Source organism: Diadema antillarum, unplaced genomic scaffold, assembly GCF_040938485.1.
Source record: "Diadema antillarum isolate AM-2024a unplaced genomic scaffold, OU_Dant_1.0 seq00000231_RagTag, whole genome shotgun sequence".
Lineage (NCBI taxonomy): Eukaryota > Metazoa > Echinodermata > Echinoidea > Diadematoida > Diadematidae > Diadema > Diadema antillarum.
In genome coordinates this window covers 172,532-185,099 of record NW_027271281.1, presented here as the reverse complement: position 1 = coordinate 185,099, position 12,568 = coordinate 172,532, and the positions used below count along the sequence as shown (strand labels likewise).

At 39.9% G+C, this 12,568-nt stretch overlaps 1 protein-coding gene across 1 annotated transcript; it reads left to right on the top strand.

The window, feature by feature from the left end:
- Positions 1-5,805: 5,805 nt before the first annotated feature.
- LOC139729262 (uncharacterized) lies at positions 5,806-11,801 on the top strand. The gene is made up of 5 exons (XM_071640193.1): positions 5,806-5,955; positions 8,732-9,067; positions 9,910-10,204; positions 10,672-11,174; positions 11,788-11,801. Exons 2-5 carry the CDS (start codon positions 8,743-8,745, stop codon positions 11,799-11,801), a joined length of 1,137 nt encoding a protein of 378 aa, XP_071496294.1. The 5' UTR covers positions 5,806-5,955; positions 8,732-8,742.
- Positions 11,802-12,568: the final 767 nt, after the last annotated feature.

Here is a 12,568-nt window from a genome sequence, read left to right as displayed (position 1 = left end):
TGGGGCCTAAATTGTACATTTTTATCTTCTTCTTGAGAACCCCATGACCCATTTTCACCAAACTTGGCAGGTAGCATCCCTAGGGGGTTAGGATCTCAATTTGTTAAAATGGGCACCATGCCCCACCCAGGTCCCAAACCCCCCAAATGAAGGAATCTTTATAAATCTTCTCTAGAATCAGAAGTTATAGAGCTGAGATAATACTATGAGTGAGTGCATTAATGACTGTAGTTTCAAGTTTGTTCATAGGAGATCCAGGGGTGCCCCTCTTGGGTAGGGAGGGTCCAAATGGGGGCCTGAATTGTACATTTTCATATTCCTCCTGAAAACCTCATGATGGATTTTTGTCAAACTTGGCAGGTAGCATCCCTAGGGGGTCAGGATCTCAATTTATCAAAATGGGCACCATGCCCCACCCAGAGGGCCCCGGGGGCCCCAATCCCCCCAAATTAAGGAATCTTAAAAAAATTGGGCCCTTATTGTACATTTTCATCTTCTACTTGAGAATGCCTGGTCAAATTTTGGTAGAGCTGTGAATAAGATTAGTGACTGCGTGAAAGGTGAACTTGTGATACTCAGGTGAGCGCTAGACCCGCGGGTCTCTTGTTTAAAATGTTGTCCTTCTTGCCCGATTTATACCATATCATGTAGGCCTATACAGAATAATCTAAATATAGGCCTTGGCCATATTACATATGCATCATTATTCGTACGTTTATAAGTTTCCTTACAATATATTGTATGCACTGAAAGTATTGCTTAGATTTTGTACATGTATGATATGGTATATTTCATGCTGTGTACAGTACCTGTTGTATAATACAATTTTATCTGCATATAGTGTCGATAAATCGACTCAACTCAGCTCAACTTGATATTTGATAATGTGCATTGAGGGAGTGAACAATTTTAATTGTTTTGAATTTGAATAAGAAAATATTTACTTCACCATAATAAGGTCGTTGAAACATTAAAGGGATAGTACAGTTTTGGTGGAGATGAGAATTAGGTTTTTAACTTTTTGCGAGATACCAAGAAAACACTTATAATATAGTACAGAACATACCATTTTAAGAGGAATTCAAAGTTTATTTGACGAAGATCGGGTTTGGAATCACTGAAACATCAAAAAACAAAGTAAAACAAAGCGATCGTAATAAAGTGTGGGTCCCACACTTTATTAGAATCGCTCTTTTTTGATATCTCAGCCATTTCAAAACCAATTTTCATCAAATAAACGCTGAATACCTCATAGAATTACATGTTCTTTCACATTTTACAAGAGGTTTCTCATTATCTCACCAAAAATTGTTAGAAACCTGAAATTAGGTCTCAACCATAACTGTACAATCCCTTTAATGAATTAAATACATGAATGGTGTAGGCAAGAGTAGGCCGAAATCATAAAGATGTGGCGTACATTATAAACCACCCCTTACATTGCTCTCGTATTATAATTTCACCTTATTTGATTTCACTCATGGGTCTATACGGGCAATTACCCCCTGGACATACCCCAGACCCTTCCCTTTTCCCGAACCCTAATCCTTATCTTGAACTTAATCCTGACCCTAACCCAAACTATAACCCTAAACCTAATCCTAAGTCTAATCTTTATACTCTAACCTTATCACTAACCGGGGGGGGGGGGGGGTAATATTGTCCTCTGGGGGTAATTGCCCGGATAACGGCCCCGGGGCATCATGCAAGGTATTCAATTAAGGTAGAATCTAACATTATTAATAAATATGCGCAGAGAAACAAAGTCTTAACTTTGTTTATAGGGCCTAATAACAATATTTCGGGAAATAGTTCAGCATAAACTCACTCTTCCATATATTTTTCTACAGGAAAGTTTCTTGTCCAAGATTTAACTTAGATCTCAATGGATTTACCTCTTCATTGTGTTATAAGGAGTATACCAGGTAAATCATTTATATTTTACTAAAAAGCATAACCTTTGGTTTACTTTGATACATAGACTTAATGTTAACTCATTTGCTTTAAACCACCCTGATAATCTCCAAGAGTTTAAAGATTTACTGTATCTACCAAAACATTGGGATCTGAGTGAGAAGAGAGAACAATTGCTGTCTGTAAATGATTGTTAAGAGCGAGAGAATATCACAAGTATTCGGAAAATCTTTCAAATGGGAACCAAAAATACATACTTGGGGAACGCCACATAATGGGCTGCACTAGAATTGTGACCGTTTAACGTAACATGTTTAGTTCTTGAACACTTCAAGGTCTTCTCTCTGATACCATATATCCATAAGTTATTATGATATGATTTATAAAGAATGACGTTGTGGCTGATACATTATGGTATTGAAGGCCTTCGGAGAATTAGGAAAAAATCACCCAGTGTGTTAGAATGATTATCGATAGCTTCGGAAACTTTGGGACCCATAGTCTACAAGTTTTACTTTTTATAAGGTTCCCCCATATTATTTTCTCTTAGTTAAGTATGTCTTCAACATAAAAGAACAAAGGAAAGAAGTAACAATATTTATGCTTGCTATCCATTACGTTTAACTATTCTTACAAGTTTTAGATCTATACTGTGTACTACTTTGGCGGTTTGCACGTTGTCACCAACTGAGATAAATGTATCATTTTTTTTTTTTTTTTTGCATCACTGACTATTGACTGATAAATTCGCTGAAATTTTCTTTGTTATTGCATATATTGTATATATTTTGTATCGTTTTGAAAATAGTATGGGAATAAATTGAAATTGAACGTTCGATGTAAAAGTAAGAATTTGCGTGAGAAGTACATACTGTGATTTTTACGAATCCCCAACTGAGAACAACAACAACAAAGTATGAATGTTAACAAAATTATGACCCTGGAGTGAATGACTTTTTCGATGAAAGTATCTTTGAAAGTACAGGTATAGGTCCTATATAGATAATAAATTATGCCTGTAATTATTGATGTCTTAATTCTTTGTCGTCCTGTTTGTATTGCCTACAAAAAGGGCGATAACCACGTGAGGGTATAGCACCTTCGAAATTTTCATTGTCTTCAGAACTCTATAAATACCATTGAAGATCAGATAAAAATTGTCAATGTGAGTAAATGACTTCACTTAATGTCCAAACATGTTGTGACAAGACGTCATTAAAGGGGAAATCCAGTCAAAATATAAGTTGTTTTTTTTTTACCCCAACAGGGTATTTATTGCCTCCATAATTCAACATTTAATATCACATTATACAAAAAAAAAATACAATGAGCTTCAAGAGGGGTTCCTGAGATTAAAAGGAAACCACAAACTATTTACACAATATACTTCATTTGCTTTGGTAAATTATAATATGTTTTCTTGCTATTCAAATCTTCCCCTGTTCTTTTACAAATTTCTCTTCCAAACAAATGCTGCAAATTAGTTTCACAACATTCTTTTCCGGTTTTATTTCTTAACAGTATATATTTATAAATACACCAAAAGGCAATTGTCAAAAGCAAATCTAATTCAGTCTCTTTATGGGCTTTTAACAGATGCATTCCTGTTATCTTAAAATCAACATTATATATAATTTTAATTATAACTGTTAGATACGAAAAGAAAATCTTATTCAATTTACACTCGATAAACGCGTGGAGATTATCTTCATCTACACTGCAATGCTCACATATTCCATCTCTTTTGATTTGCCATCTGTACAAATTCTTTTTAACTGGTAGTAGATTATACAAAATCTTAAAATTAAATTCTTTCAATGTGTTTTCTTTACAATAACACAAGTTTCTTTTGAATATATTCATCCAATCAAATGATGAGTCGAATATCTTTTCCCAGTATATACAACATCTGTTGCTATCGGGACATTGTGTACACAATAGTTTGTAAAACTGTTTGGCTTAAACATCTTGAATACTTCTTTTCTGCTTTCTTATTTCTTTTTTTTTTTGGGGGGGGGGGGGGAACAGTTCTTGAACAGTCATGACATGCAAATGGCAAAGTGAGCATGTCATTCCCTCACAACTTACCATATAGTTTGTACGTAAAATTGTAAAAATTCCTGTTTTTCATTTAATTATGCCCAGGGCCCAAATCCTCATATATACTGATCACTATTCTGAAGTTATTCAACCAGGAATAACGTCATGTTTTAGACTTCAATGACAGAAACATTGAATTTTCATCATTTTTTTCTTTTTGTACGCGATCAATGCAAAATTGTGAGGGCATGACAAGGTTAGCTTACTTAGTGCATATTCATACCCACCGTACAATTACTGTTTTGGAAAAAATTATCAAAACTTCAAAATTTCATAACTTCCTTATTTTTCATCCAATTTCAGTCAAATTTTTACTGTTGAACTCGTAAAATTTTACTCTTTTTTTTTAATCAGACTAACTATATTTGGACTGGATGTTCTTGAGATTTGGACCGCCCTAATGCACTCAGGCTGTCAAATATAACAGGCCCTTACACAAAATAGGCCGATGCTTGTTCCATATTATAAAGAGGGAAATGGGGGCTTTTGGAGGGAATTAAAGCCAGCCCGGCATGCTTTGCAGCAAAGCATGCACAAAAAGTACATTCGGGAGAATCGGGGCAAAAAAGAACCCCAGCACTCTGAATTTTATTTCAGTTTTGTTTGGGAAAGATTTGAAAACTACCCCTAATGAAAAATATCGAGGGAAAATACTGAAATACCCCTTAGGGCCTATTTAACGTTTTTTTCCCCTTTCCCTCGGGATTTTCTCCCTAGTTGGGCCCCTGAAATATAGGCCTACACCTTTTCCTGAAAAATCGGGAGCAGGGGTGCGGTAGGCCTATTAATCACTGACCACCTGAGTGTGGGACCACCTGACTGTGTGTGTGTGTGTGAGGGGGGGGGGGGGGGACCAGGCCATCATGATCACTATTGTAACCTGTTGGTTGAAATGCTGCAGAATTCGTTTCACATACATTTCAGTGTACGACTGCTGTAGTAAGTTTGAAAGTCGGAAAGCTCGAAAAATGTGAAAGTTTGAAACTTTACTTCACTCTTAAAAGGTGAACCCATTTTTCGGGTATCGGAATCCAATGTAAACACATATTTCACATTTTCGATTCAGTAATACAAACTGAGTTCCAAATTATTAATATATATATATATATATATATATATATATATACAGAATAACTAGGCCCTATAACAAAGTAAACAAAAGTGAAATACGATTGATGAAAAGGAAAAAAATAAATGTACAGAAATCTACAATATGTGGCCGTGCATCACAAAACCAACTAAAAGTCGCACCCCTTGATGACATTACGTCCAGGACTCGGGCCAATCAAGTCAATCTTGAGTTTTTTATTCTTTTTCTGAAAGAGCTATTCTTCTTCTACAGGAAATGAATGGGAAAGTATGTTTTCAGTAGCTATCTACAGCCCTTATTTTTGTAGAGTACATGATAGTGTGATCAGATATTATTATGTCTTTTGATAATTCCTTTATTGTTGTTTCTACGGTGATTTATCGTGTTTGTTGTCCTCAGCGTTCACACTTTTCGAGAGTTTAGGAAAGTAACCTTTTAAATTTTCGCTGCTCCACTCCCGTTCGCTTGGATGTATTAGCTGGTTTTGGAACAGCAAACTGAGTTTCGGCGTGGGCTCCATTTTGAAGCGTGCGTGCAACACGCGTGCATGCGGGGAGCATGCGGGGAGCGAGCGTTTGCGAACGAGCGCATGGGTTTATCATGCGGATCGGAAAACGTGTGTCATTGCATTCCCTCGGCGCCTCTCGCTCCGGCTCCGGCCGTATTATATACCACAGATTATCTTTGTGCTGAGTAGTGTCGACCTAAGAGTAAGAGCAAAATTTGTACATTTATGATACGCTTCCAGGTTCAGCAAGGCTCGTAGACGCGGAAAAGTCCCCTTTTCTACATACACGCGCTCTGACTGACTGATAGATCGAGTTCCTCCGTTAATAATCGAGTGTTTACCGGTAAGTTTTAGGCCTAAGTTTTAATGTTACCAAGCAAAAAATGTTGCCAATCATTCAATTGTAGGGCCATAGTCATAGCCCCTAGGCTAGCTAGGGTTTCCTAATTCATGTTGAAAAATAATGTTACAGAGCAGCTAGCAGCAGACTCTCCGCCGCGCTCTGTCAATGTCTACGCTCTACTATTTACTACTGTCTACTGTTTGTCAAATGATCCCCAAACAATGCACAAACTCACCCTTGTTGTTCAGTAACGTAACCTAGACTAGACCTAGACTAAAATAAATAGAAAGCTAGAATTACTTGCATCTGATGCTCCAAAGGTAATAGACTCCAGACGTTAACTTCTGTTAACACCGTTAGTATTTACAAGTGTCGAAAAGTCATTGGAAAATTTTGATCGCTTGAATTGCTGCTCTGTACACAAGCACAGTGTGAATGTGTTCGCGCATGCTAAGGGTCGATCATTCGGTCTGTCTGACTGTCGACAGACAGACGTGGACGTGGTTTTGTTGAAAAGCTAAAATTTGTTTTTCCCTTTTCCTCGGTCAAGTCTTGCATTAGCGGTTGTAGCTTCAAAGCGGTTGAGGGCGTGCATGATTGTGTGCTGCCACTTGTCAGTCTCTTTCTTTTCTATTCTATCTTTTCTTCTTTCATTTTCAGGTATAGTGTAAAACATGATATATTCGCTGCATGAATTTTTCGCGAATTGGAGCCGACAGCCTTTTTCGTGGCATGAAATTTTCGTGAAGTGCCACTGGCGTTCAATGCATATAATGTAAACATGGACTTTCGCGTGCATTTTAATTTCGCGAATCTTGGCGCTCGCGAAATTCGCGAAATTAAAGTGCACGCGAAAATTCCTTGTTTTACAGTAATCTATACCTGAGTTTCCCTTTCCTGGCTTTGAATCATTTCTTTGTGGTTTTCCTCTTGTCTAACTTTCTCAATTTATTATTTAGGTGTCTCACACACCTACTCTAACTGTACTTTCTGCCTACATGTACATGATGTAATTGTTCTTTGTTACCTTTATCGTGTTTATGGGTTGTTTTTCCCTCCAATTACAAGAGTTTTTCCTTTCTATCCTCTCCAATATCTTTTTCTTACAAATGTATGTGTCGTTCTAAGGAATCTTTTTGTTCATTTCCTTTTTAACCTGTATAATTCTTTCTTTCCTTCATAATCATCTTTGCTTTCATCCAGTCTTGATTCACCTCTTTTTTATTCCAATATTCTACTGTATATATGCTGTTATTTTCACGTACAGATATTTTCGCAAATGAGGAGGTCATAGACATTTTCGCGAGATGTTGTTTTCACGAACTGATGCCAGTGCTAACGTAAATGCACTATTACCCTAGTGTGTGTAGACATTTTCATGTGTTGTTAAATTTGCGATCCAACTGTGATTCGCGGAATTCACGAAAATTAAACCCTCACGAAAATAACAGCTTATATAGTGCCTAGTGCTTGTCTGTTTTCATTCTGTATTTTTCTCTTTGCTTTCCTCTTTTCCTTTTAAACATATCCATCTCTCCCCTGCTTTTCTTTATAATGCAAGTTTCTCTTCTGTCCTTCCATTAAGTTTTAGTGAACTCTTTATTTTGTAAACCTTTTGTTTCATTTTTTCCAGTTTAAAAAAAATATATTTTCTTTAATTTCCTTCCCCCCTTTTCCTAGCCTTTTTTTAAAAAGGCTTTACTCTTTCACCCTTGTCTTATAACCACATTATTCACAATCTTCTTTCATGCACACACACACACCCTCACACATACGCACGTGCGCACACACACACACACACACAACAAGAACAACCCCAATCATCAATCGCTACTGCGACTCAGTACAAGCTGAGAGAAAGGCGAAAAAAGTATTATCTTCTTAAAGATACCATAGAAGAACCTGCTCTGATCACTGTGAGATAGCTACAAATGTTCAGATCAATCCTGGTGCTTGCTGCTGTGAACGTGTTTTGTACACCGTGCTGCGCTGTCTACTCCTGTGCAATGCAGTTTAATATCACAGAGTGAACTAGCTGCGATCAACATTATATTCCGACAAGTGTAAAAGTGTCAAAACGGTGAAAAATTCCTTTTCTACTGGACTTGAATCTCACTCAAATGCAAATATTTGAGGCTGTTGGATATTTAGAGTGAGTGTGCATGCTTGGAGATCATTTGACAGACAGGTGCGAACCTTGACGAGATAATCCCTGTAAGCAGCTCTTTCTGAACTAAACTGGGTGTGGGAGTGGGATAGGATGTGCTGTGACAGTACAGATGCATGTGTATTCAGACTCTAGATGATAAAAAACTCCTCCAGATAGATGGATTTTTCTGTCTAGGTGTAGCCATGCCATGGCCTGAGTCACTGGATACAGCCACACACGTGCATGCTGTACATATCCATACACACGGTCCTGTTTATTATATAGAATTGGTCACATGAACACACAATCTAATACACCATGACCACCTCGCTTGCAAAGCGATGAAAATAGCCTCATACCCGGCTGGTACATGTATGTATTATAGCTAGCTTGCATGCATGCTGCAGAGCCAAAGTCTCGATATGTCCCAAGACTCCATTGTGGAGTTGCGATGTGCTGCTGCCTAATCAGTCGAACGTCCCCCAATCAATTATAACTTTGCTATTGATTTTGAATTTGTCACCTTCCCCATGCCCCCACTCAAAGTAGAGTCTTTAATCTCTGAACCATACTTGTGGCTTTTGCATGATATGGAATGTGAAAACAAAAGTTTCTCTGACCACTCAGACTGTGACAGCATGTATCGAGGACATGGCAGAAGGAGCGGGCACCAGATGGAGTCCAGAAGCCGAGATTCACGCAGCAGCTACGGCGCCGGAATCCTAGGAGCAAGCCCCAACCGTAGGCAGATGGATTCGAGCTTCGACCGGGACCGTGATCGCGACTTCAACCCCTTCAGCTCCAGGGAACTTTCTCTGTCGGGGAGTGGTAGCTTCGGAGGTAGCAGCTTTGACCGCGACCGGTTCAGCAAGGACCTGCGAGGGGACAGCTATGGATCGGGCGGAGACATGCGATCACGTAATCAGGACAGAGGTGGCTTCAGCGATGACAGATCTTCTTTCCGTATGCCTATCTTTTATGTGGCATTATTCATACAATTTTGAAGAAAAACAACAACATTGTTAGATGTATCATGGCAAATAGTGCCTGGGACTTTGCAATGGAGCATTTAGGCATGGTATTACATTTTACGCTTTGCTTTCAGTGGTGTTATCTTAATGGAATCAAATTTGGCAGGAATAATGCAGCCAAGTCACATGGTAATACTTCAAGAAGTTAAGCATATATTACAAAGTATATTTGTTCATGACAATGGCAGTGATGGTCCATGAAAAAGGAAGCATGTGAGTTTTTCATGTGATTACCATACAGAGAAAAACAACCGCTTATGCAATTTAAGATGAAGTCATGATATCATGCCCTTGTAATTGTCCCATTGACCAACATACAGACATTAATTGTAGGTCTTCCCACCCCGATTAATTAGATCAAAAAGAAAGAGTGGAATCCTTTTCAAGACACTTCATTTTTGTTGTGTTTTAGTAACCTAGCAGTGATGACATTTAAGGGTGAAGGGTTATAGTTCCTGAATTACCCGTGAAAGCAAACCTAATTCTCAGTACATTTTGTGCACAAACCAGTCTGAGACTTGTTAGTTCGTAACATCATCCCGGCTAATTTGTATGTGCGTTTTAACAAATATTATTCTATGGATTTTTTTTTTTCAGTGAGGCTCTATATTACAAAATATAATTTTTTTAAGTACAATTTAATTGAAACCTCTTCCAGACTGCTTATTTGCTGATCAAAATGTGAAATTGTTGCACTTTATGTGTTTCACCGATAGCAAGGGGCAAAGTACTTCATGTTGAAAATCTCAATTACACATGCTTGATCTGTCCTAGGTGATGACTTTGGCAGTGGTGGTAGGCTGTCGACAAGGGACTCTTTCTCTTCCGACATGAACCTGCGGGACATCAGTTTCTCTTCGTCAGACTCGGGGCGCTTCCAGGATCGATACTCCTCGGATTTGGGGAGGGATTTGGGAAGGGACCTGCCGCTCGAAAAAGTGCTGTCCAACCTTAGAGGTTTCGACGACTTCGGTGGCGGGAGTATGCAGTCGAGCAGCACGGACGAGCTTGCCAACAAAGTGCGCATGCAGAAGGCCCTACTGGCCCAGCAGGCTATGCAGTTGGAGATGTGAGTTTTTGAGCCTGGCTAGGTGTCTATTTTTAGGAGATATACATGTATTTTTTCTACTGGTCCAACCTGTCTGTCCGACCAGTAGGTACCCAGTTTTTCCATTTTTTACTGGTCCATTCTGGAAGACTAGTGCCAGTGTGCAGTGTTGTGTATGAGATTTTGGAGCTGTCGTCACCTTTTGGCAGGTGCGTGTCTCATTCTTCACGCCAGCTTTAGTTTGTTCTGCCCCTGTCATGAATGTTTACTCATTAACCTCTGTGACTTTCTTTTCTCTCACAGACCAATCATATGCTGAGAATTAATCATTTATTCTGTCATAAGTATGTCATATGGCTATGAATCTGGTGCTGAGTCGAGTAGTTGATTTTATTAATTTTGTTTAATAGCCTCTTCTGAGGCCTTTGAAATAAATGCCATTTATAACCCTTTGTTTGTTTGTTTGTTTGTTTTTGATACACTGACAGGGAGCGAAGTAAATTGATTATGGCGAGTCAGAGTCAGGGCCTGTCCTTTGGGGACAGCATGTCACGCGGCTTGGGTGGCGGTGGCTTGGGTGGCGGCAGTCGGATGGAAGATTTCGGACAAGAACGCCGCAGGTCAAGTGGCGGAGGGGACGGGGGCCGGTTCTCGGCGGGAGGCCGGCGCCAGAGCGGAGGCCGGAGCCGCAACGATGGCCGTAGCCACAACGACAGGCCTGGAGGGGGAATGGGAAGGGACGGAGGAGGCGGCGGCGGCGGTGGTGGCGGTGGTGGCAGCCGTTACCAAGGACGGGGCGGAGGTAGCCGTAACCAAGGCAGAGGCAGAGGCAGAGGGAGAGGCAGAGGAGGATCAGGTCAGCGGGGTGACGATCTGGCCGAGCGTGGCCGGCCGCGTGGGGGCAGTCTGGCTGAGCGCGGCCGGCCGCGTGGGCCCAACCAGGGTCCACGGGGTAGCGAGAGTCTGAAGCGCAAGCTGGACAGATCGCCAGGTATTAGTATGCATGGTTACTCATTTAGTATTCAGTTTCATACATGTACAGTGAGGTGTATTTGTATGGATGTGATCACATTGCTGCCAAGTCCAGAAATCAAAGTTAATATCCCCCCATCTCAAGTCTCTATTCACTTGCCTTCAGAAATGTATATCTTGCTGTCCTTAGATGCTAGGTATTCAGAAAGAAAGAAAGAAGAAATAAGAAAAAATAAGATGTGATATACCTGGAACCTACTCTTCATATTTGAAATGCATCAAAGCATTGAACTTTTGATCACTGCATATCAGGCAATTAATGATGAGTCAGTTTTCTCAAGTGTGTTAAAAGTTTCCCCAAGATGTGTACTTTTGCTAAATACTGCCTTCACATCAAGTGTTCTTATTAACTCTCAACTGCTTGCAAATTAAGGCTCTGCTATTGAAATCTTCACGTTATACTGGTTCAAGTTAACTTGTGTTGATGTATGCTTGTCTTTACATCACATATATTTCTTTTTTATAACATTGATGTGATAATTTGATGACTGTTTTTTCTTTCTTGGGCGTGTTAGGTCTTTTCAAATCATGACATGATATAACCATGAGACACCTTCCACCTTTTACACAAGGTGGCTCCCATTAGTGTTACTAGATGCAGTTTGTATAAAGAGTTGTGTGCGAAGACACACACACACACACGCACACACGCACAGACATGCGCATGCACAATCAAGTGTACATGCACCCTACAAACACACAGACAGCTAGACCGCCTGGTAGACTTGCAAAGCATTCTGAATGCTATGGTTATCATGACAATAGATGTGATTATTCCAAACTTCTGTATGACATGGCATCTGTCATCAATGTTTGTTTTTTTCTCATATGTCACATATGTTTGAGCCTGTAGGCAAGTATTTATTTTATCTTTCTAGTGGCCTGAGTTTGCTGGCTTGTGTTACAAACCCTCTTCCCAATTTACAACCCCTTTTCACTTCCTTGCAGATCGCTCAGAACGGGGTCCAAGCCGAAGTGGAAGACGTTCATCCTCCGGAGGAGGAGGAGGAGGAGGAGGAGGGCGCGGCCCGGAGAGCATCCTTGGAAGTCCTCCGCCTTTCAAACGTCAAGCTGTCGGTGTGGTGGTAAGAGCATTCTAGAACAGTGCTTCTCAAGCTGTCGGTGTGGTGGTAAGAGCATTCTAGAACAGTGCTTCTCAACCTGTGGGCTGTGAAGAAGCTTGTGCAACTGGGCTGCGATGTTGGCCAGAAAATGAAAAAAAAGAAAAGATTCATATCTTATCTAATTGAACCTTGAAAATTGTTCAGGAACCAGAGTGGGCCTCGGGTTGAAAAAAGTTGAGAAACACAGTTCAAGAATATTTTGACTGCAGTCATGTAGGCAGGAGTTGTA